This window comes from Abramis brama, assembly GCF_963993115.1.
Source record: "Abramis brama genome assembly, chromosome: 21".
NCBI lineage: Eukaryota > Metazoa > Chordata > Actinopteri > Cypriniformes > Leuciscidae > Abramis > Abramis brama.
In genome coordinates, this window is record NC_139983.1 from 2,518,242 (window position 1) to 2,544,763 (window position 26,522).

The window sequence follows — 26,522 nt, forward strand, 5'->3', positions numbered from 1 at the left end:
TAATAATGATTAGAATGTTATGTTGCACCCATGTATCTTGCATGTGAAAAATAATAAAGAAGGTAATAATAGCAATATATGGGTTTAGTCATATTTATTCATTTTTATTTCATACAGGGAACATAAAAGGTGTCACCATGTTTACCTTGTCAATTATTGAATCGACTGCTTCACCTGTTGTCAATGAGCTCTGCTCCAGGGCCTCTGCTGCATCCCTTAAAAGTTTAGTTATTAAACTTTTGCCCATTTTATATACAAAAAATAAAAATAATCGATGTCGTTGATGAGGTAAACACAGTCATGTACACAGATAGCGGCTGAGGTACCCCGGCAGTTCTGTCTCAAAGCTCCGCCCACACTACTTGATTGACATTCCTCATTTGCATTTGATTTATCATTTCCGGCTTCCGTTTGAGCATTTGATTTGTCATTTGAGCATTTGATTTATAATTTGAGCATTTGATTTATAATTTGAGCATTTGATTTATAATTTGAGCATTGACTTATAGATTTAATTATGACAGGTTTATACTGGGTTGATAATGAAAATGAAAAATCAAATCCGAATGAGGAAATGATTTGATTTATAATTTGTGCAGCCATTTTGAGAGTTTGATTTATTATTTAATATTTTGACCATTTGATTTATCATTTGAACAGTTGTTTGAACAGTTGTTTTGAGACTTTGATTTATTATTTGATCTTTTTAAGCATTTTCATTTTAATTATGTTAGGAAAAAACTTCCATAGATTCTGCCCGCTCTTAAAGCCTTCCTCGAAGGACTATCTTCGCCAATCGAACAATAATTTGTCCAAAAATAACGAATCTCAATGTAGAATTTGATATGGTCTCTCAGGTGCCATTATAATGAACATTTGGCAAGATTTTATTCCAGTTTATAACAGTTTACAGGCGGTCCGAGTTCTTCGCGCCAAATTCACTCCTCCACCCTAGACCCCAAAATAATACCGCCGATTTAAATAACATTTATCATCAGATAAATCTTTAAAAGTCTTTACAGCTTCTGATGAAAGAAACAATACTATTTTTAAGGTTTAAGTACGAACTCTTCGATCCACGTTATTATACACAAGGCTGCACCAATGTAGTAAAAGTTACTTAATTCTTCATTACAAAAAGCTATACTTCCCGCAGTGCGTGACAGTGACTGGCGTTTTCAACTTACAGTCTGGTAACTGATTTCACATATACTGAAGCCCTATGCTTCTCTCATTATAGTAATTTACAGGTATATTGAACCCACCTCGTCCGTTGTTTATCCTCGCGGAGTGACTCGAGTGAGTCGCGGGCGCGTCCAACGCTCCTCTCAAGGACCCCAGAACGACGGAGTCTGAGTCAGTGCCTGATTGGAAATGTATGTATTTTTATTATACATTATTTTAATACATGCTTTTTATTGTGGTATAAAATACATAAATTCATATATTTTACATTAGGGCCTATTACGTGATACAACCAAAGCATCAGGTGGTTTTGAACTAGATTTCATAAATGTAGCCTAATACAAGATTAGCTAATAGTGGGAGCGTGACGAATACTTGGCTACAGATCTATTTAAAAATGGGAAGCATTTACCTTTTAAAATTTATTTTGTTTCATCACTGTCTGTCTCCTTTACTTTCCACCAGGGCTGTAACCACTGTAATTCATAAGTGAATGTTACGAGACAAAAAACGTTTTGTATTTTTTACATGAAGAAGAGTGAATGTGTGCATATTTTCAAATAAAATAGGCTACATTTTTTTATTTTATTTTTTATTAAAAAGACATCAAGGCATGGTTATGGCCCTGCTTTACACACACACACACACACACACACACACACAGGCCTATACAGACTCAGTATAATGCAAAATTATTGGCACATTTTACGAAAATGATCTAAAATGAACAGTTTTCAATAACAACACATGCAATAAATTATATTTTGTGCTTAAGTTAAAGGATACACTGCATATCTTTATTTTTACACAGTTTTTTGGAACAAAATAATGTTTTCTGTGGTAACTTAATTAAAATACTGATTTCCCACAAATTGCCACCCCCCATTATATTTGCTAAATCCTCCTCTGACAAGAATACCAGCACTGAGATTATTTCTAACAACGTTGGAGAAAACCTGTTGAGGAATCTTTAGCCATGCTTTGCAGGATATTTCCAGTTTCTTTACGTTCTTTACATTCAGGGTTCAAATCTGGAGACTGAGAAGGCCATTGCAAAACTTTCAATTTGTGCTCCTGAAGCCATTTCTGTGTGGATTTTGATGGATGTTTGGGGTCGTTCTCTTGCTGAAAGGCAACCAGATATGGGGGTTAAAATTTCCTGGTATTTTGGAGAATTCATTAAGGCTTCAATCTTGAGTCCCAAGACAGTAGCAGCAAAACAGCCCCAAAGCATCAATGATGCACCACCGTATTTCACAGCGGGAATCAGGTGCTTTTCTCTGTATGCACTGCCTTTTTACCACCAAACATGACGAATATGTGCATGACCAATACGTCAAATTTTTGTCTCATCTGACCACATCACACAATTCAGCTCAAAGTTACAATAATGTTTTGCAAAGTTCAAGCACTGCATTTTGTGGCTTGCTCTTAGGAAGGGCTTTTTTGGTGGATTTTAAAATGTGAAAACCCCAAAACTAAATGATGCTTTCCCAAATCTTCTTTGACTCTCTTATCATCCTCCTCACTGAATGAGAATTCTATGTGCATCCGTCCTCTTCCTGGCAAAATTACAACTGTTTCATGCTTTTTATATTTTATAATTGCCCTAATTGTGCAAATTGCTCATTTCAATTGACTACTGATTTTTTTATGACTATTCCCTAATCTGTGCAGCGCTACAATCAAATGGTTTTACCCGTGTTGATGGATGAGAAAATGATTTTTAAAATGTGCAACCTCACATTAATACCCTTGGACAACAGAATGGTCATAAACAAAAATGGTGCCAATAATTTTGGTCCATATATGTTATTAAAAGAATACACTATTACTTAAAAAATTAAACCACTTTTGAAGGAATAAATTTTACTAAATGAATGCGCAATTTCTCCAAACATTGTAAGGAAGATTTGAAATATTATTATATAATATTAATATATTCATATCTTTGTGTAGTTTTTTTTTTTTAGGGGTGGCAATAATTTTGAAGTTGACTGTATTGCCACCCTTTTCCCTTTTCAAAATGCATCAGAGACCGAGGCATTCCAGTTCTCTCAGTGATCATAAAATAACACTGATATGTTGTGAGCACAATACATTTACACAAGAGTCACTTTAAGATTAAAGGCAGATTTGAATAGAACTCTTAAATTGCCTTTTCAGGACAAGAGTATTCTTCATGAAGGCCAGATTGGGGCATGTTGTCACAATTTCATGTTGTACTGTTATCTTAGGCAGGTGATTGATTAGCTTTAATATTACAGCATGTGCTGAAAATTCTGTAACAGACTGTGATTTACAGCATCCAGGGCGCGCGTGCTGACGTCACCGGGGGTGGGGGGGATCACGATCCGCCAATAGGAAGCGTTTGCTGTTTCTGCTTCCTGATGTTGATGATGCGGAGCGGATGCTGAGGATGAGGATCTCGCGCAAGGTTCGTTTTCTGTTCCTCTTGTAATATATAATGACAGCGCATTTTAACTGTTAATAACATAAGATTATACTTCATATAGAGGCGCAGTTTAATATTGTAATGTTATATAATAGTATTTGCTGGGAAAGATCATCGTCATCACCGTCATATAAGGGGGTCGCGAGTGACATCACACGCGTTTGAGACTATATGATGGTGATTGTACACACAATCTATATACAAGCTGTAGCTTCACGTGTTCATGTCATTGTGTTCCTGCTGTTTCGGTGTGTCTAACTGAACCTGCACACAATATTACCATAAAATACCACAATTATTTAAAGGAATATGGGATGGCCCTGTGTAAGACGAGTCTTTCATTTGTGGTAATTGTGTCTCAAGCCTTATTGTGATTTATTGCAGTAATTATAGTATTTTTGCAGAAACTATTATGAATGCCCTTGGTAAATTATGTTTAGGGAACTTCAGTTATTTTTTTTCCCCCTTGCTATTCTGACTTTAACTTTCATTGGGCAACACTGAATGAACAGGTTTTTTAAAACAGTGATGTGTGTTTTGCCACACCTCGTCATATTTTGGTAATTATATCATGCCTGTTCATATACAGTGTTATTTTAGTATTATTGATATATACTATTAGGGTTAGTTCCCAAACTTTGGTACTAATGAGCACTTGTGACATTAATACAGCAATATTTAAAGCTACTTTGTGTTTTGTAAAAAAGAGCTGTAAATAAATTGACTTGATGTTTGTGCTTTGTTAGAATAAACATTACGGGATCGCAGTCATTCTTCATCAGAAATCACTGAGTATTTCTCAGTCTCTGTTTGAGTATAGAGTGAATATGAACTTCTGCGTTTGGTTTTATTCAGGATAAAGCCTCTTCCACACCATGATCAGATGGAAACACACGGCTGCTTTATGTGACAGAAGTCAGGGGTCGCAAAGGTGAGTCGTGCATTGTGTTTAATTTCACAAACTATCAGTATTATAATATTACTATTACTAATAAACAGATAGTTCAGACTCTAGATTCTGATTGGATGTGAAATAACAGACACAGTCTAATTTGTGAACAATGTGTCACTCATCAGCTGTAAACAAATAATTCTAATTCTTCCTCGTTTTGAGCAAATCCTACTCTGTACTTTCATATCACTTTATAACGGTGTAACGGTACACAGAAGTCACGGTTCGGTACGGACCTTGGTTTTGGGATAATCTGGTATCATCATCTGACTGTATTCGTCATCTGACTATTCATCATCTGACTGTATTCGTCATCTGACTGTATTTTTCGTCTGACTGTATTCATCATCTGACTGCATTTATCATCTGACTGCATTTATCATCTGACTATTCATCGTCTGACTGTATTCTTCATCGTCTGACTGTTTTCGTCGTCTGACTGTATTCATCATCTGACTGTATTCATCATCTGACTGTATTCATCTGACTGTATTCATTGTCTGACTGTATTCGTCGTCTGACTATTCATCATCTGACTGCATTCATCGTCTGACTGTATTCGTCGTCTGACTATTCGTCGTCTGACTGTATTCGTCGTCTGACTGTGTTCGTGATCTGGCTGTATTCGTCATCTGACTGTATTCGTCATCTGACTGTATTCGTGATCTGGCTTTATTCGTCATCTGACTGTATTCGTCATCTGACTGTATTCGTCGTCTGACTGTATTCATCATCTGACTGTATTCGTCATCTGACTGTATTCATCATCTGACTGTATTCGTCGCCTGACTATTCGTCATCTGGCTGTATTCGTCATCTGACTGTATTCGTCATCTGACTGTATTCGTGATCTGGCTTTATTCGTCATCTGACTGTATTCGTCATCTGACTGTATTCGTCGTCTGACTATTCATCATCTGACTGTATTCGTCATCTGACTGTATTCATCATCTGGCTGTATTCGTTGCCTGACTATTCATCATCTGGCTGTATTCGTCATCTGACTGTATTCGTCATCTGGCTGTATTCGTCATCTGACTGTATCCATCATCTGACTGTATTCATCATCTGACTGTATTCGTCGCCTGACTGTATTCATCAACTGACTGTATTCGTCATCTGACTGTATTCATCATCTGACTGTATTCGTCGCCTGACTATTCGTCATCTGGCTGTATTCATCATCTGACTGTATTTGTCGCCTGACTATTCATCATCTGACTGTATTCGTCATCTGACTGTATTTGTCGCCTGACTATTCATCATCTGACTGTATTCATCATCTGACTGTATTCGTCATCTGACTGTATTCATCATCTGACTGTATTCGTCGCCTGACTATTCGTCATCTGGCTGTATTCATCATCTGACTGTATTTGTCGCCTGACTATTCATCATCTGACTGTATTCATCATCTGACTGTATTTGTCGCCTGACTATTCATCATCTGACTGTATTCGTCATCTGACTGTATTCGTCATCTGGCTGTATTCGTCATCTGACTGTATCCATCATCTGACTGTATTCATCATCTGACTGTATTCGTCGCCTGACTGTATTCATCAACTGACTGTATTCGTCATCTGACTGTATTCATCATCTGACTGTATTCGTCGCCTGACTATTCGTCATCTGGCTGTATTCATCATCTGACTGTATTTGTCGCCTGACTATTCATCATCTGACTGTATTCATCATCTGACTGTATTCATCATCTGACTGTATTCGTCGTCTGACTGTATTCATCATCTGACTGTATTCGTCATCTGACTGTATTCATCATCTGACTGTATTCGTCGCCTGACTATTCGTCATCTGGCTGTATTCGTCATCTGACTGTATTCATCATCTGGCTGTATTCGTCATCTGACTCTATTCATCATCTGACTGTATTCATCATCTGACTGTATTCGTCGCCTGACTATTCGTCATCTGACTGTATTCATCATCTGACTGTATTCGTCGCCTGACTATTCATCATCTGACTGTATTCATCATCTGACTGTATTCGTCGTCTGACTGTATTCATCATCTGACTGTATTCGTCATCTGACTGTATTCGTCGCCTGACTATTCATCATCTGGCTGTATTCGTCATCTGACTGTATTCGTCATCTGACTGTATTCGTCATCTGACTGTATTCATCATCTGACTGTATTCGTCGCCTGACTGTATTCATCATCTGGCTGTATTCGTCATCTGACTGTATTCGTCATCTGACTGTATTCGTCATCTGACTGTATTCGTCGCCTGACTGTATTCATCATCTGACTGTATTCGTCATCTGACTGTATTCGTCATCTGACTGTATTCATCATCTGACTGTATTCGTCATCTGACTGTATTCGTCGCCTGACTGTATTCATCATCTGACTGTATTCATCAACTGACTGTATTCGTCATCTGACTGTATTCATCATCTGACTGTATTCGTCATCTGACTGTATTCATCATCTGACTGTATTTATCATCTGACTTTATGCACTGAACATATAATTGTAACTGAACATAACATTGTAACTGAACACTGAACATTAATACTGTAACAAATGTTTTGTTCATTGTTAGTTCATGTTAGTTAATACATTAACTAATGTTAACTAATGAACCTTATTGTAAAGTGTTACCTATATATTTTCTCTGTGTTGCGCAGGTGGACACTGGCCTCGCTCCACATGTGTGTGAACGCAAGAGAGACCAGAGGCCTTGTGGAGGGTTATTAATGACCAGAAATGTGCCACTTCAGAAGTGTTTTCACAACTACAGATCCATCGGCTGGTTCTGGTTCCTGTGGACATTTGCCCTTTCTAACCGATGACAAACATGGCAAAGAAAGACTATCTGCTCGATGCAGCCCAGCAGATTCGAATGGCGCTGGACAGAGAAGTCAATGAAGATTATGAGGCGGCGTTCAGCTACTATAAGAATGGAGTCGATCTGCTGCTCAATGGAGTTCAAGGTACTTTACTGTTGTGTCCTCTGGCATTATAGCTAAAAGAGCTCATCAAATTATATAGTCATTGAAAATTATTACTGACTGTGAAAAACACATTTTGACCTGGAGGTTCAGTAATGCTGAAAAACACTTTTGGATCACATGTGCACTGCCAACCGTTGTTGACTTATTAAGTGCAAACTCATTGCCTTGATTCACTTCTAATGTTTCATTTAATTGAGTTCAGTCAAGGTAAACAGAAGTCAAAAGTGATTATTCTTTACTTATCCTTTACTCTCAGTTATCGTTACCAATCAATTTTAGTACCATAGAAAAACTAATTAAATGTAACTATTTGAAAATAAAAATGTTGGTAATGCTTTACAATAAGGTTTGTTAGTTAACATTAGTTAATGTATTAACTAACATGAACTAACCATGAGCAATACATTTGTTACAGTATTTATTAATCCTTATTAATGTTAGTTAATAAAAATAAAGCTGTTCATTGTTTGTTCATGTTAGTTCACAGTGCATTAACTAATGTTAACAAATACAACCTTTGATTGAAATAATGTCTTAGTAAATGTTGAAATTAATATTAATAAGATTAATAAATGCTGAAGAAGTATTGTTCATTCTTAGCTCATGTTAACTAAGGTAGTTAACTAATGTTAACTAATGAACCTTATTGTAAAGTGTTACCAATTTTATTAAATTAAATGTTTATGCTGATAATAAAATTCTAAGTAAGTAATAGATTTGTCAGGTTGTGGTAGAAGGAGTAATTGAAGCGATATCTGATGTTAAATAAGAAATAATCCAAAAGAAGACGACGAACACAGATATGAAACCCACGCATAACGACGAGCAAAGACATGCATAGAGAAGAGAGAACTGAAACATAGGGCTGCAAATAGACAGAGTAAATGAGGAACTAGAGAAGTCACAGATGTGGAGAATCAGTAGCTGAGGGTGAACAAGAACCTTAGAGATCAAGACAACCATGAAAGCAGAAGCTAAACCACAGGAAAAGCAAAGACAGGTACAACGGCACGAAATAAACTTCAAAGTAAGATTGTATTGACAGGGCTGTTGAAGATACATTAAAACAGCATGTTGCCTTCAAATATTTTTCAGCTAAATAAATATTGCTTTGAAAGTGGAAAACCAGTAATAAGAAACACATCGCAGGGAACAGAACAAGTGCACTGCAAGAATTTTGTCATCCATTCATTGCTATTGTTATTATCACAATGTCAATCATTGCAAAGTTTTCACTCCCGAAACTTTAGTGTTACAGAGGTTTCTGTAAACGTTAGTATAAACAAAATTTGTTGTGGGCCATGACACAAAGACGGTCAGCCACTGTGTTCAAAACAAGTTAAATAAATTTTTAAAAAGTGGTTTTGCAATACCAATGCATTGAGGTAATCACTCAAAAAATAATAATGAAACTGTACAAATGAAACTTAACTTGAACACCTCTAATTTATGAGGTAGTAATTGTTGTGTATTTCCAAAATACAGGAAAGTTTCAATTTCGAAGAGATTAAAGTCCACAAATAAATGTAGAGAATTTAAACAAATTCACAAACAGAACTAATTACATCACTGTATATCAGAATTGGAGATGTTAGTTTAATTTGTGAGCATTTGTTTGAGAAGAAAGACAAAATATAACTTATATTTGCATACAGGTTGGATTCCACCTGTTTCCATCCAGAGCTTTGAAAAACGTTCCACGCGTGATAATATCCCATGAAAAGAAAAAGAGAAAAGACTTAGGTTAATTTGTAATGAGGGCGATACATCATTTAAATCACAGCATGAACTATTTTGATTTGGAAAAGGAAAACCAAAACACTTGCATCCTCTGATCTTCTGGGAACTATATTGTTTGATCATTTTGATAATTACATGATTTAGATTGAAAAGGTCTGCTAAAATGGCAGATGGTAGGATAGATAACATTAAGACTGTGTTTAGCAAAGGGTCAATCGTAGATCTCCACGCTAATGCAGAGTCTTCCGTGTCTTACAGTGGATCCAAATAAAGAGAGACGTGAAGCCGTGAAGAGGAAGACCACTCAATATCTGAAGCGAGCCGAGGAGATCTTCATCTCTTACTTGCAGGACAACATCTCTAAAGGATCCACTCATTTAGGAGTAGGTGACAAATGTGCATGATGAGATCTTGCTGGACATGATTTTTCTCTTTTGATTTGGTTTTTTTTTTGGCCAAACTCCCACAATTCACCCCTTAAACCCGAATAATCAAATTACTAAGCAACCACTGAATTGAATAACACAAAATATTATTTTAAAGCTTAGAATCTCTGGTTTTTAATGCATCTAACCATTTTAATCAACTATTAACGAGTGCTGAGTAGTCTCTCTAAACGGGAGTGTACTGTCTGTGTATATAAATAATAATAATTATAAATTAAAATAATAATCATATTTTTCAAAACTACTGCCTTGAACAACACAAAATCAGTGTAATTTGAAAGCTTAGAGTCTGAACCTTTCAATGCATGTAGCCAATTTGATAAACTCCTAAGTTGTGCTAAGTTATTTGCTGATAAATATTTATAATCAATAATTTATGATTACTATAGTTTTGGAGTTATGAGTCCTGTGTATGTCAAAAACAACATGCCTTCAGGGATTAAGGGGTTAAATGTGGATAAGTAACTTTATTCACTTATCTAAAGTTTAACGTGAAGAAATTGTAACAGAAATATATTACTATTATAGAGTAGAATGTACTTAGTAATACTCAAAGTAATAGTAATAAAACTCTATTTTTCTTCCATGATTTAATTTTAACAGTAAACACACAATTTCTAAAAAGATAAAAGATAAAATGTATTTAAGTTTTATGAATTCAATTGAATAGACATGCGTTTTTAATTACTAAAATGCCTTAAATATGTAATTAAATACACACACAAATATATATATATATATATATACACACACACACACACACACACACACACACACATATAGTATATAAAATCAAATGGAATTCGGGACAACATGAAATTCAAAACATTTTATTTATTTAATTTTTAATTAATTGTTCAATTAGACATGCTTTTTGAGTACTAAAATTTAATTTTGCAATTTAAATGGGATCCAGAAAAATTAAAATGGGGGAGAAAAAATAAATGAAATCCCACACCCCTCCAACTGCCGATATCGTTCTGTTTATTATAAGCGCTGCAGTTTTGTCGTTTTCCACTTTAAATGCTCGGACTCTTTAAAGCAGGATGGATTCTGATTGGCTGTCGATTATAGTTCATAAGCTGGACAAAATCACTCTAAAAGTAATTCTAACGATGTCGTTCCTCTGTGGTGTTATAGTTGTAATTGTGGTGTGGACTTCGCTTTTCTCTTAGAGTTAGAGCGATTATTAAATCTTTATAATTATCGTTATAGTTATTGTCCTTGGAGTGAGCAGGTCTGAAGTGGCCGGTTCTTGGCCAGAATAAGCTGCAATGTGAACCAGATTTTTGCTATTAGTTAATATCCTGACCATGTTTTTTTCTCTGACACGTGTTATTTTCCTGGTCATCAGGGTTATAGTAGCTTACGGTTTCGGTCGATCAGACATCTAAGTTCGCCGGTGGAGAATCTGGCGATGTGCAAAGTCGTTGGAATCATTGATAAGGTACAGTATGTGAGAAATATCTGCTCTTCTCATGCTTCTCATGGCTTACAACTAGTCAGCAATTCTCTATATGCCAAGACATTAAAGTCATTGGAAGTGCAATAGTTATAATAGTTATAATGTGTGTTTTCCACAGGTGCTGACGGTTGAAAGTCTGATAAGCAAGGAGACATTTATTGTTAAGGTAGGCATTTGAAACAGAAGTATTCTGGTGTATGAGCGGGAATCAGGCCATCCGGGCCGACACCGTGTTGCTGTCTGGGCTGTTATTACTGCGAGTCTGCTTGGATTGATCCTGTTAAAAGCTGCTGTGTCTAAATCTGAGTACAAACTCGTCTCGGGTTACTGAAACCAGACACTTGAGATATTAGAATTGGCCAGCTATAGAGACAGGTGGACAAAACAAAAAAGTCATTTGAAACCAGCAAACACTATAGGAAATACAATAAATACTGCCATGCTGTTTAAATAATGTGCAATTTCAATAATATATCATTATTTTTCTGCATTACAGTGATGAAAATTAGATTTTTTTTGTTGTTTTTATTAAATGAAATACACAACATAGCAATCCAGAAATCACATTAATTCTGTATAATGCCACAGGTCTGTTACATTTATGCATTTGGCAGATACCTTTATCCAAAGTGATTTACATTGCATTCAAGCTATACATTTTTTTCCAATTCATGCATTCACTGGGAATCAAACCCATGTCCTTGTCGTTGTTAGTGCCATGCTCTACTGTTTGAGCTACAAAGCTGAAATGTTTAGGGATGCACGATATATCTGCCACCGTATCGGTATCGGCCGATATATGTTTTTTATGTTATCGTAATCGGCCATATAAGAAAATTTTGCCGATATATTAAAGCAGATAAATAATGCATTTCCTTCAGCTGAGGCACATCAGTTGTGCACTGTCTGCCATGATGGTTTTAAATTGCTTGAAATATGATTGGAATCACATTGAAAAAAGAAAATACAGTAAAGAGCAACATGTGCAGTGCAAGTCTGTTATATCGACCACATACAGTTATAATGAGAACATGGTGAGAATGGTGAAACTTTTTTTTTTTTAATCAGGCTCTCAAAAATTATATAAAAATGTGGATTTAGATTTGTCGGCCAATATATCTGTTATCGGCTTTCAAATATAAAGAATTATTGGTTATTGGTATCGGCCAAAATGTTCATATCAGTGCATCCCTGTGTTTTTTTTGTTTTTTGTTTTTAATCAAAGCACAAGTGACCCTGTTCTTGTAGTTATGGTGCTGTATGTCTGAATCAAGCCTTAGAATTTGGTTAAACAAAGCTATCTTACAAGTCAGCATACTAAAAGGGCCTAAAAGGCTGTCTAAAGAGGCAGCTCACTAGAAAGGGCCTAATTCTGGTGTGAAAAATTCTGCTTTGTGGACAGAGTTTACCCAAGTCGAGCTGGGAGAGCCGTGAGAGGTCGACCATCATTCCTCAGGGAGTGCCCTTCATGGTGAAGCTGCTAAAATACTATGTCAGCGAAGACACTGTGTTCCTCCATCTAGAACGTGTTCAAGGTGAGTAGCACTTTTCACACTGTATATTGTTCCAAAGCAGTTCGGCATAGTATATCTTCAGTGAACAAGACAAATGTGACAGAGGCGAGGAAAAAACTTCACCGGTGTTGATGAGGAAGAAACAGGAACCAAGACCCTGCTGGGGAACCCAACCATCATATTCAATGAATATGAGAATCGTCTTTGTTGAACAGATGGTTTTCAGTCCACACTTAAGCTATGTCTGTGTCTCAAACTAGGCTATTCCAGAGCTCAGGATCCATATATGATAAGACCCTACATGCTCTCGATTTTGTTAGTTCTATCAAAAGGTCACATCTGATAGAAGATCTTTTAAAGGGTAACTCTCGCCAAATTGCAACCTAGGCTCTTTTTGTTAATCTACCCGAGTCAAACATTCGTGTAAAAGCATAATTAGAATGGAAGCGCCACTTTTAAGATTGACCGTATTTTCGTTTTCGGTCAAAATGCCTTTTGAATTGGAGTGCTTGGGGCACGACTATGATAGCATCAAAATCGCTATTTTTAAAACACTAAGAAGGCTCGACACAACATGAAACTTTCCTGGAAGTGTCACCAGGGGCTCTACACATGAACTCCAGCATTGAGAACATTGTTTGTGTACACAGAGTTTACTAAAAAGAAAGATTTTGTACGACTCACTTTATTCATTTGTGTTTCCGGTGGCTGGAATTTTGTCAGTCAAAAGTAGTCGATCTCCGAATGCAACGTAACACGAGGAGAGTAAAGATGGAAAGACCGCATGACAATGATCACGTGTGTTTCGTGTTTATTCTCACACCTTTAGTTCCACTAAAGCTCACAAATCACTTTTTTATAACAGTAAACACTCTTTTCATGTAGTCACGATGTTATTAGTGGTGGGGAAATAGATGCATCGTGATGCGGACGTGGACGATTCTGAATCGATTCACAAATGTCAAAAATCGATTTTCTAAAAAAAAGTCTTAGACTCTTTATTATTTATTTGTGTATAAGAACAGCTTTGTATGTTACTAATTATTTAGAATATGAATAAGTCCACAAGCATTATGTTTGTATGAAAGCTGCTGGTACATAATTCTATATTTTTGTACGAAAGCTGTTTGTGATTTTGCTACAGCAAAATGTTTATTTATTTTTTGTCTGAAGGATTATATTGCTCATTGCACATAACAGGAGGATGTTGGATAGAAGTCTGTTATTTTATCTTAGAGATTCAGAATATGCTGAAGTTTGTATTCACACATTTATTTTCCTGTTGGTTCTTTGCAATGTTGGGACATACAGGTATGCTGGCAAATGTAACCAGGAAAAATGTTGACATGCCAAATCACTTCCATTTGTTTTGTTAATAATAGATATTGGAAGTAAATTCTTGATGTGCCATTATAAATACTTTGCTTTAAAAGTACCAAGTAGTCACACTCAAAAAAAGATGCATCAATAATCGTTTTAGCATCGCATTGCAGCCTCTGAATCGTAATCGAATTGAATCGTGAGGTGCTTAGAGATTCCCACCCCTAGATGTTATATTGTGTCATGTTTATCAAAATAAAACTGATTAAAAAACGTAGACTCCATAGGCTGATAATTGCTATAGGCTTATGTTGAACTTTATTCTCGTTCAAACAGACGCTGTATGAAGCAGTCCATAAAGTATTGAATGAAAATGTCTCTGAAACATCTGTGTATTTGGCAAATATTGCATTTATTTCACTTCAGCTGTGGTAAAGTATGCAAATACAGCGTGAGTGTCGCTACGGGAGCCAGAAAGTGTCCGACTTCACGTCTCCGTTTTCAGCTCCTCCCGCCTGCAAGCGGTTACATCAGCCAGAGCCGATGTCCAACACACCTATGTTGATGTTTGGGCAGAAATAACAGGAAAATTATGCAACAAAGTTTGTTTCGGCTGTACAGCAGATCTAGAAGAAAATAGTGTCATAGTCCAGCTTTAATAATTTCAGTGATGGTTCATTTCTGTTTAAAAAAAGTTGTTAATTTGTCTATACAGCAGCTCTGGAGAAAACAGTGATGTCATCGTCCAGCTCATTTCAGTTCTCATACAATGGTGTCAATGCAGGCATATCAATCATATTGTTGAATGTTAAGTGAACTTACTCTGCAGGAAAGTGGACCTCAAGGGCCAGAGTTGGGAACCCCTGCTCTATAGCACACTGGCCCATCAGGAGCAGGATTGGACACCCCTGCTCGACAGTATCCAAATCAGTACTGTGGTCTATTAATGAAAGGGACGGAGCTAGAATTAGGAGATAAAAGTCAGGAAAAATGTTTAGCATTGCTGTTGCAAATTTCATACATGGGAAAATGTGTTGCACACTGAACAAAAAGATCCATATCAAGCTATACTCTGCATGACATTGGCCCTAAACTCTACAGCAGGGATTCTAAACTCTGGCCCTCAAGGTCCACTTCTCTGCAGAGTTTGGCTCCAACCCTTATCAAACACGCCTGAACAAGCTAATTAAGGTCTGCAGGATCACTATAAATGTCCAGGTGAGTGTGTTGGAACAGGTTGGAGCAACAGTCTGCATGACAGTGGTCCTCTAGGATCAGGATTGGATACCACCAGCAGTACTGAGGTCTAATCATGAAATCGATGGTGGAAGAGTCAGGAGATAAAAGTCAAGAAAAATGCATGCACGGGAATATTTGTTGCACACGCTCTGAAAGATATATCTATATCAGGAATCTTCATATCTAGCCCTGGAAAGTTTAGCCTCAACCCTGATCACAGTAAACTGCCCTTTAATTTTCTAGTAATCCTGTAGACCTTGATCAACTTGTCCAGGTGTTTGATCAAGGTTGGAGCAAAACTCTGCAGGACAGTGGACCTCAAGTTCCTGATTTGAAGAACCCTTATCTATATTGTTTCAACAGTTCGTAGGCCATAAGTTCCTCATAGTAGGATAGTTGGAGGGCATTTGAAAGAGTGGTCCATCTGCTCACAATGACATATAGTTTAACAGCTCTGCTTTTCTACAGGTGGAAGACTCTTTTCCAGACTTAACAGGGTCAGAAGTGAAGCAGTCAGGGAGTATCCAGAATGCTTCAGCCCCAACCAGCACAAGATCTACCTGAAGAACAGCTACACCCTCCCTGCTATCCACCAGGATATTTACCTCAATGAGAAATGTGAGAGAACTACACCTCTTGAGAGGCCAGCTGGTCATTGTCTTGAGAACTGTAGAACCCGTTCCTACTGTGAAGATACGGGGCGCCAACAGGAGGGTTCTCCAGGATTGTATGCAATGAGGACAGATAATGCGCTTCCTTCTGTCTGTCCACACAATGTTCTTAATTCTTTACCTCAGGATAATGTTCCTCTTCCTGTTCATCCCTGTGTGATTGTGGACACTCGGGATCCTCTTGATGTCACTTCCGACCTTCTAGGAAATGATGTCCGCATTGAGCGGATTGACTCTTGCATGGATCTGAACAAAGCCTGGATTGCTTTAGAACCTGCTCAGGGTTGTGAAAGTTTCACTGTTCCAGGATCAAACTCGGATATTCTAGGATTCAGCTGTGCAGCTCAGATAACTCCAGCCTCTTTATTTGGTGAAAACGCACAACCAACCCTTTGCAACACAGTTGACGTACTTCCACAGAGAGTTCGGATAGTTCCCAACACATCACATTTACCTCCAAAAAACCAAGCTCATGATGGATATCCTCAAGAACAGGGTGTTACTAACTGTAAACCCAGTGGAAATGGACAGCTTGGACAGTTTGTGGCTGAGTTGAGCAAAGTCAGTTCTCATCGCTATCCATTTGAATGTACAACTCAAAAGCAAGAAGGTATCTCTTTAGACTTCACAAAGATGACTTCTCGGGGGAACTCTGTTGATATGGTGAGGGAGGTTGGGAAGGAGGACATGGAGAACTGGCATTTTTTCAGCCCTTCATATAAACAACCTCAAGTTGGCATGATCTCTTTCCCATCAGCACCCACCACAAACAGCTCCTGTTGGAGTGAAACTAAACTAGAATACCCTCATATGGAACAGCTGATTAAGGTGAACGGCTTGGGCCATCACGCACAAATTAAGGCCAAGAACTTCAGTGCCAAATGGAAGTGGGGTAGACAGGGACTCCCCGAGGACGAGGTGCGACTGTGGGGAGCTCAGATTCTGTTGGCATTGGAAAGTCTTCATGAGCAGGGCATCATGTGCCAGGACCTAAACCCAAGAAATGTTCTACTTCGCAGCAGTGGTATGTCTTCTGTTGCCAAGTCTTTAGCCTTCAACTCTGATCCTGCAGGGCCACTGTCCAGTAGTGATGTTCAATTCTTGAACAAATCCTTGTTGTAAGCCAGTAACCGGTCGAGTCGGTTCACAGAATCAAACTTTATTTCCAGGTTGATGATGCAAGATGCACATCTGAAGTAGCACATACGCTTCTTTCGCAGCACCGAATAAACCAATAAGCATGTCCAGAAATGAAGAATCAAAACTACAGGCAGAGTTGAAAGTCAGCTTTTTGATCATGTCTGACTGGAAAAAGAACCGAATGAGCTGACAGAGTTCTCAGAGGATAACCAGTGGGTTGAGTCAGTACTTTTTGATTCATTTATTTGTAATTGTTTTTTTGATTCAGTAACCCATCTGGACATGGTCACTGGCTCTTTCGGTGCTGCGAAGGAGCGTTTGGAAGCTACTCTGGAAGTGTGCCTTACATCCTCAGCGTGATTTTTTCCCTCCAAACCAGTTCAGCGGAAATCCTGCCCTGCAGCCGATTCTAACGTTTTCATTGGTCATGTCAATCACTGTACTTGACTACACTGAACACTGATCCCTAAACCTACTTGTCACTGTAACCTAAACCAATGAAATCGGCTGCAGGGCGGGATTTCCGCTGAACTGGTTTGGGACCATCAACCCGGAAAAAAGTTCGATTCAGTTCGATTCTGTGAACTGACTCGACTGGTTACCGACTTAAAAGAACATCACTACTGTCCAGCAGAGTTTAGCTCTAACCCTAATTAAACCCACTCAAACAAGCTAATTAAGGTCTTCGGGATTACTAGAAAGTTACAGGCAGGTGAGTTTGATTGGGTTTGAAGCAAAATTCTGCATGACAGTTTCCCTGCAGAACTGGAGTTGAAGAGCCCTGTCCTATGCATCTTAACATTGAAACTATACATATATAATCCTGCTCCTGGACGGCTACCATCCTGCCGAGTTCAGCTCAAACCCGCTCCAACACACCTGAAACTGCAAATCACAGAATTACATGAAAATAACAGGCAGGTGTGTTGGACCAGGTTGAAACTGAAATCTGCAGGAAGGTAAACCTCCAAGAGCAGGATTGGATAACCTTGAACTACACATTGACAGTATGTTGAATCTTTTTCAGTTATCTGATATAATAAAGGAAAAGTTCACAGAAAAACAAATTTATCCATCATTAATTCACCCACGGGAAACAAGAACATACTCTTGTCCATATAAGGAAATAATTGGTGATTTTTATTGTCAAGATCTGAAGGAAAAATGGCAAATTTAGATGCGTCACACTAGGTTTGATATCATTGTTACCAAATATCATTGGTCCATCATCATTGGATTGTGATGGCTTTATATCATATGACTTCAGAAGATTTTGCAATATAGGGCTTATTGTCGTTTATGGAACTATTTTGTCATTTCATTGTCAATTTCATTAGATGGACAAGAGCAGCTCGGACATTATGTCTAGCATCTCTTTTTGTGTTTCACAGAGGAAAGACAACAGGTTTGGAACGTCATTCTAGTATTTTAAAACCGTTGTTCAAATGTATTGCACACAGGTGAGGCGTGTCTTACGTACTTTGGACTATGGACGGAAGTTCAGCCTGAAATTAACCCGAAAGCAATGGAAGAGATGTACTGTGCACCAGGTAAATTTCAATTGGTTTTTCACAATCACATCAAACTGCAACATTTCTAAGACACATTCTGTTCTCTTGAGATGTAATAACTAGTTTTTTTTTACCAATTTGGTGCAGAAATTGGAGGCGTATTGAAAATCACAGAGGCATGTGATTGGTGGAGTCTTGGAGCTTTATTATATGAGCTTCTTACTGGCATGGTAAGCAAACAAATTCTGCTTTAAAAGTAAAGAATTAAAACTAACCCAAGAATCACATGCACTGCAAACAGCTCAGATTGTTGGATGATTTGTTAGTGAGCGTCAAATGTGTCTGTTTTGTCATGTATAGGCTTTTGAGGTATTTTTGCAGTCGCCTTTGAACAAAATCTACTTCAATTATGTGGCGTATCAAAACTTAACCTTGGTTACTCACATAACTCTGGTTTCCTGAGAGGAGGGAATAAGACATTGTGTCAGTAGCTGAAGCTATGGGGAAATAATTAGTTTCAATTATAGAAACTACATCATGGGCTCCAGGGGAGGGGCGAATGCTAGCTTCTATAAAATATACTGACGAAGATAGCTCAGGCGGACAAGGGGCCCAAGGGCATCGAGCCGATGGAAGCTTGTCACTCCCTCCCGGGCGCATCTGCTTCTTCTGCGGCTTGGCTCGAGTGGTCGATTGGAGTCAGGAGCCCAGCACGAGAGCAAGCCGAGTGCGGAGAGAAAGACAGAGCCACTCAGCGCTTTCTCAGCATTGGCGCGACCCAGGCGGAAAACACAGCAATTGTGGGGATCCTTGTGTTTGAGAGGTTCCCCACAGGAAGAACAGGTCTCACCTTCGTTGTCAGCTACTGATGCAATGTTGAGTGAACCGAACTCAAAAAGGAACAGCAAATCTCTTTGGTCTTGAATGTGTTGTTTTCATCTGTTCAACTCTGTTTCTCTCCAGCCGCTGTGGCAGTGCCACCCTGCAGGCATTCACCCTCACACGCCACTCCATATCCCAGAGTTCATCAGTATGGCAGCCGCCTCGCTTCTCACTGAGGTAACCGCTCTCTCAATGCAAGCTGATAGGACAGTGTGTGCAGTGCTTGAGTCATGTGACAACCACCTATTTACGTAATGTAGAACAGTCACAATAGAGAAGAAATTGTTAGATAAATAGAGAGGACATATCTCACCAAAACATAATTAAACCTATAATTTTAAACCATAATATGTAAAAAAAACTAAAACAAAACATATAATCAGGCATGAAAACTCCTCACCTTTCGGCGAAATTCGCCGTTTTAAAACCTAAAAGGGTCACCTACGTGATTTGTGCAGATCCGATGAGAAAATATTTATGGGGGGGGGGGGGGGGGGGTTGTGTCGAGGTCGAGGCCAGCATTTATCCCCTATAAAGTTACCATAAACTTCGCAGCTTTAAAAAACAATCATCATTCCTAATGCCGAAACATGACAGCCCATACGAGTCAGAGTAACGTTAGGGCAGAAATGTTTTCAAAGTCTTTTACACCGCGAGTCTGACAACTGGACACACTGCCGAACAAAGTACCGCACGTCGGAAAGAAAGCCTGAGGTAAGTTAGCTTACAATGTTAACTGTCCTGTCAGATACAGACAGCGATGTTGCCAATGTTATTATTTTTAATTTTGACATAGAAGTGGGCGAGATAATATCGCGAGCGGGCGCGGGCGCCGTGAGCGCTGAGCGAGCAGGAACAGTGCAGTGTTATTCATTGCGCGGCTCGCGAGCCTCGTGTGGCTCGCCAAGCTTTAATTTGTGGCTCGCATGGCGATAAATAATACGGTGATATGATGCATTCACTAGAGATATTTCATAAAAACATTAATAACAAGTAGGGCTTTAACATAACCCGTTAAAATCTCAAAGTGTCAGCTCTATTACAAATAATTTCGATCGGATTGAAAGGGGTGGTTTATCGAGAGAACGTGAAAAAACTCGATCGATTGAAAACCGAAACTGAAAGGACGACGTATGACGCGCTGAACGAGCTGTTCTCCTGATGAATAAAGTGTCATATAAATGAGTATCCTTTCATTCTATAATTCTCCTTTCACTCAGCATCTGTGAAGTGAAGCAGGACAACGGCCCACCAGTCCTTGTTTCAGATTATCATACAGACGACTGGTTTGGGGCATTTTTAATGCGTGATAAATAGTAGTAGTAAATAGTTTTTTTTTCTCTGACACCCAGGGATGTAGTGGAGGCTACACGCACGTAAACGCCGTTTACGCACCTCCCAAAATTCGGAAATAGCGTTTGCCCACCTCCAAAGTGCGTTTATCCACCTCTACATTGCGTTTATCCACCTCTAAATTTCACGTTATTTGAGCGGACTTTGTTTTTCCAGTGCGTTATCGCCGATCGGTACATGATTCGAGCATTTGAGCCGTTAACGACAGAGCAGAAGGCGTAGCACAAACACGGAGCAGAGAGCGCAGCGCGCCGACACACACACACACACACACACACACGGAACAAAGAGAACGGCGCACACACGTAGCAGAAAACACACGCTCGTGAAGTTACTAAACAAGCTGCGCGAGAATGAAACTTGATCGCAGCCGCAACAGGAAATCATTAAAACAATGCAAAAAAAGGATTTTTTAATTAATTACAGGCAGCTGGTTTAATGTAGGGAGCATGTCAAAAAGAGATTCAGAGGGAATCCTGCACCAGGTTTAAGACTTTTCCCATACAGGGAAACACTGATCCACATTTTTCTGATAGACCAAAAAATTAATCAATTAATCGAGGAAATATTCAACAGATTAATCGACTATGAAAATAATCCCAAATCACTAATCATTATGCACAAGTGCATTGCATTGGAAGCCCTGGATATAAGCCTCCCTCTCGATCTCTCATAAATATTTTTGATCTCTCTCTGTTTTGTCATTTAGTAAACTTTATAGATTTCAACCATATTATTCCTTTTTGAGTCTCTTTAACAAGAACTTAGATTAATGTATGAATTGAATAGTGATTGTGTGACCTATGATGAGGGAACAACCAGTGATACCCTTGGTAGTACCATCAAATGATAGCCTATAGCAATGTCATCAGGATACACATACACCGGTAGGCAGTGGCCCACCTTACCGGGTGCCCACGTCGTGGTCCACCAGAATTTATAGTTTACCCACCTCTTTTTTTACCACTACACCACTGCTGACACCCGATGAAACACGTAGATCAGCGGCCCATTGGTTCTTTTCTTGATTGACACTGGGCTAGCCCAATCAAATCTTTAATGTGAAGTATAGAAATATACTCTTTCAAGTATAGAAATTAGTACAAAACTAATTATGAAAGTTTCCTTTATTTTTCAGTGCATTTGTTTTACAATATATGGCTATTACTGTCATGGGATTAATATTATAACTATTATTGTAGTAGTAATGTAGACAGACACTGTAACTAAAAGAGTTTTGAAATTTTCTTTGTTTAATTTGCACCAGATTGATGAATTTAACATTAAAAAGCACAAAATTTTCTTACGGGGGAGCATGCCCCCGAACCCCCCTAGAGTGGCAGAGGTCCATAAATGAGAATTTTGTACTTATTTCAGCTGTGCGTGTTAACTCTCACGCGTTCCTACTCACTCATTACATTGATTTATTTGTTTATTTATTTATTTAGTTTTATTTATTTATTTTGGGGGGGGGGGGGGGGGGGGTATATGCCGCATCCTTCTCACCTTTTTTACCCCTGACCTGTTTTCATGCCTGTATAATATAACGATGCACTAATGTGTTACAAATCAAAGTCAACAATGTATTCCAAAACATAGATAAAAAAAAATATTAAAAAAAAATACATATATATATATAGTACAATATCACATAAAATTTCAATGAGATATATAAATCAGACTCGACAATATATTCTCAATTCCAAAACTTGGATTTCACAAAAAAAAAAAAAAAAAATGCACTAACGTATAACAAATCTGGTAAAGTTTTTTGGGTTTTGTAAATGTCATTCTTTTTAGGACTCACGTTTCCACCCACGGCGCCGCCATTTGGTTTTCGCACACAACAGCAGTGTAACCAGTTCTAACGCAATGGCAAAAATTCGAGCCAAGCCTGAAACTGTTCTGTGGTTGAGCTCAGACGAGCACTGAACACTATTGACCAGAACATGTCACCGCTGTCTTATAAACACCTCAGGAACTGTGGACACTTGTGGAGAAGTTCAACATGATGATGAGATGATCAGTGTAACTCCACAACAACTACAGAAATGTCTCCACTAACATTCAGAAGCTCTTCCTGAGTCTCTCCGTAAGGCTGCACTCGCTCCTGGTGATTCTGGGATTCTGGATGAGGGAGATTGGCCTGTTCTGTTATTGCTGGAGTTTCTGAAGCTTGTGTAAAGACTCCGCCCTCTTCTGAACGGAGGCGGAGCTAAAGCTCATTTGCATTTAAAGGGACACACACAAACAACGGCACGTTTTTGCTCACAACCAAAAAGGGGCAAATTTTACAAGCTATAATAAATGATCTGGTGTTTTTAGCTGAACTTTCACAGACACATTCTGGGGACACCGTAGATTTATATTACATCTTATGAAAAGGGGCTTAATATGTCACCTTTAATGGATCGTTTGGCATTCAAATTATAGACAACAACAATGTTTGCATAGTTCTTTACTTAAAGGAACACTATGTATCTTTTCAACCTTCATAATATATTTCCAAGACCCTTGTGATGGTACATCGACTTAAAATAGGTTGAATGACACGTCTGCCATAGCCTGACGGGGTCTGTGTCGCTTTTACTGGCACTATGTAACTTCGGGGTTCGGGTAGTAACCAGAGCACAAAAAGAACTACAAAATTCGACTGCTTTACGGCATACGTCACTTCCCCCACCACTTCATCAAATTTGGACGTGACGTGAGAGGCCAACCAGCGTTTGTTTTCGGCTTTCGTGCGTATGTTTTTGTCATGGGGCTGTTTACACCTGGCCACTTCATGCGTTTTCTCAGATCGGATAGCTATGTGATCGTGAAAAGACCAGGTGTAAATGCCCTCCGAAACGCATTCAAGACAGATTTGAATCCGACCGCTCAAACCACTTCAGGAGGAGGTCTGAGACGCATTCCAGACGAAACTGAACAAGTGTGCATCTGGATGTTGTAACCACATACTCCTCCCCAAAATGTTAAAAAAATAAATAAAAAAACGTGTGAGAGCGTGTTATAGCCAGATATGACGACGCTCCTGGAACACGCATTACTGCAGCTGAGCATCTATTCATCAAGCCAACGTGCAAACTATCGCAAATCAAAGTGAAAGTAAGTCGCAGACGCTTATCACACAATCATCATCATTAAAAGTAAAGAAATGAAATGATCTTACCAGGGCTGTTACTGCTCTCTCTTATTGCGGTCTTTGATTTTGAATTATTAGCTGATGATCAATAAAATGCAGCTCATATCTGTTGCTTTCGGTGACGTGCACTCCATTAAATCTGCATATAGCGCGAGAATTGAAGATCGGATTTAAATCCGTTTCGCAAAAACACATTTATGTGACCAGGTGTAAATGAAATCGTTTTGATAAATCAGATAGCTATCCGATCTGAGAAACCGCATGAAGTGGCCAGTAAATAAATCTCTTATTTGTAAACTTGTTTGCATTCTGTTGTATGTTGTTGCGCTTGCTTGTAGGGTATGTCATTTTTTTACATGATGTTCATTCATCCATTGCTGATAATTAGACCAGTCCAATAATTTCCACATATGTCTAGCTTTCGATTATCAGAGCTGTTAACAGACTTGCTAACAAACACTCGTTTCTCTTACGTGTTTTTTGCGTTGTTTTATTGCCTAGCTTGCCTCACGAACTAGTTTGCCAGCTGAACTCAGGTGTTGTGAGGTGTATTTATCACGTAGTCCTGAGGGATATCAGACGACGCTGTTGACGTTGATTCTTGCGATTATCATGAGAACAGTTTTCAATATCTCACATAAATATCAAGACATAAATAAGTCTAACGTAGAGGTTGGGGGGTGGAGGGGTATTTACGACAGTGCAAGTATTCCACAGCGACTCTAGGGGTCGCTGTTTGACAAAAACACAATTTCTCCACAGTGTGCCTTTAAATACAATAAAAGCAAATCCAGATAACCAAATTTAGCTATTTACTCTTTTTTATTTTTATTTAAGGAACAACCTTGCTGCATTCATGGCACACATCTATATATACCTAATTTAAAATGAAATGGGTTTCACAGTAAACATCCCATCTTGGACACACATTTACTAAACGATTCGAATATAGTTCATACTGTATCTTGTGTAAATGTGGTTGTCGTGAACACTTCCCCCGTCACTCCACTCAAACTAAGTTATTAAAACCAGTGGTTTCTGAGTAGTGAGACTCTAGACTTCCTTTCGAACAACTTAAAATTATCATAAATATATGTACATAAATGTCTTAAAACATACATGGATATTACATGGAAAACTAGTAAGAACATGAATGCAGTGAGTAAACTGTACTTATTAATGATCCGCATGTATAATCTGTACTCATAAATGTGTTTGTGGTGTATCATCGTCTTGTTCTAATGCTTTTTATATTAGTATAAAACCTTTTCTCTTCTGTCTCTGTATTTTCTCCATAACTGTGAGCCACGGCTGACGGTTCCCTGAACGCAAGCGTTTTCTCCTCGTTTCCCGCAGTTGCTCCAGTGTGATGCGTGCTATCGTCTGGGATCCGGAGGCGGTGGCGTGAGCGACATCAAGTGCCACCCGTTCTTCTCCTCCGTCCCGTGGCTCACGCTCACGCCGTAGTGCCGTGTGAAAGTATTCACCCCTCCATCTGTTTCTGCTGTTACTCCTCCAGATAAAGACCCGCGTGTTGAGCACGATCAGCAGAACACCGAGGCTGAGTTTCCTCTCTGTCATATATACAGGCAAACCACAATTATTCACACACCAGATATCATTATATTTTTTTAATAGTGGGTGCAGGACACTATATTTTGCTATCCTCACTTACATAAATTAACTAAAGTAAACTGTGACATATTATACCCAGATATTCTTCATACAGAGACTACCAGTAAAATCTATAAAAATTTGGGATCAAAAATGATTTGGACACTTTGAGCTGATCATGTTTTCTTAAGTGTGTTTTGTCTTTAATTGCTAATGCTCTTTTTACACTCAGACTGAACAAAATGAAGCATTGCTTGGTGATTGGTTGAGCTAAACTGGTATTATCTAATTGTGTAGTTAAATTTAACAGCTGACAGATATTCAACATAATTCATGTGTGAGACAGTCTAACAGAAGGACGGACAAAACCAGTCAAATATCAACTGAGTTCATAACTCATATTTATTACCATTTTCTAAAATTAGCGAATAAACGTGATAATGTGAGAAATGTTGAAGGTGTCTGAATAAACTTTGGTTTGACTGCATTTGCCCTTGAAAATATTTCACAACTACACAATGTTACCCAGCTAACAAAAATACATTGTAAGGATGTTTTACTAACGTTCCCATTAAGTAATGAAAACGTTATTTCTGAATGTTCTTAGAAATGTTTAAAATTTTAACGTTTTTGTTTTGTTTTGTTATGTGAACGTTAAGTAAACATTCCATTTCATCATTCTTCAAACATTATGGGAACGTTACTTTTGAATGTTCTGAACGTTCTGAAACTTGCATGATTCTTTTTTTAAAAGAATAATTTAAAAGAAATAATTTTGTAAAATTATTTCACTTTTGGCAGGTCAAGAAAATAATGAGTCTAAAAGCTGATGTGTTAGTGCTATACTGCACATTTTCACAAATATACAGTCTGTATATTTGGGCGTTTCTGCATTTAATAAATGACCAT

General features: G+C 38.3%; 1 protein-coding gene across 1 annotated transcript; it reads left to right on the plus strand.

Annotated features, from left to right (window-relative positions):
- Window positions 1-3,522: 3,522 nt before the first annotated feature.
- rps6kl1 (ribosomal protein S6 kinase-like 1) lies at window positions 3,523-26,099 on the plus strand. Its single transcript, XM_084097322.1, has 12 exons — window positions 3,523-3,622; window positions 4,496-4,571; window positions 7,247-7,552; window positions 9,572-9,696; window positions 11,114-11,206; window positions 11,343-11,390; window positions 12,627-12,759; window positions 15,766-16,992; window positions 18,569-18,658; window positions 18,767-18,849; window positions 19,583-19,678; window positions 25,356-26,099. Exons 3-12 carry the CDS (start codon window positions 7,408-7,410, stop codon window positions 25,464-25,466), a joined length of 2,151 nt encoding a protein of 716 aa, XP_083953448.1. The 5' UTR covers window positions 3,523-3,622; window positions 4,496-4,571; window positions 7,247-7,407; the 3' UTR covers window positions 25,467-26,099.
- The last annotated feature ends 423 nt before the right edge of the window (window positions 26,100-26,522 follow it).

What these genes read in the sequence shown, in the direction of transcription:
- rps6kl1 (XM_084097322.1), top strand. Translation starts at nt 7,408, where the DNA reads ATGACAAACATGGCAAAGAAAGACTATCTGCTCGATGCAGCCCAGCAG. An exon ending in AAGGATCCACTCATTTAGGA is followed by an intron (nt 9,697 to 11,113) that starts GTAGGTGACAAA and finishes CCTGGTCATCAG; the next exon opens with GGTTATAGTAGCTTACGGTT. An exon ending in AGGAGACATTTATTGTTAAG is followed by an intron (nt 11,391 to 12,626) that starts GTAGGCATTTGA and finishes CTTTGTGGACAG; the next exon opens with AGTTTACCCAAGTCGAGCTG.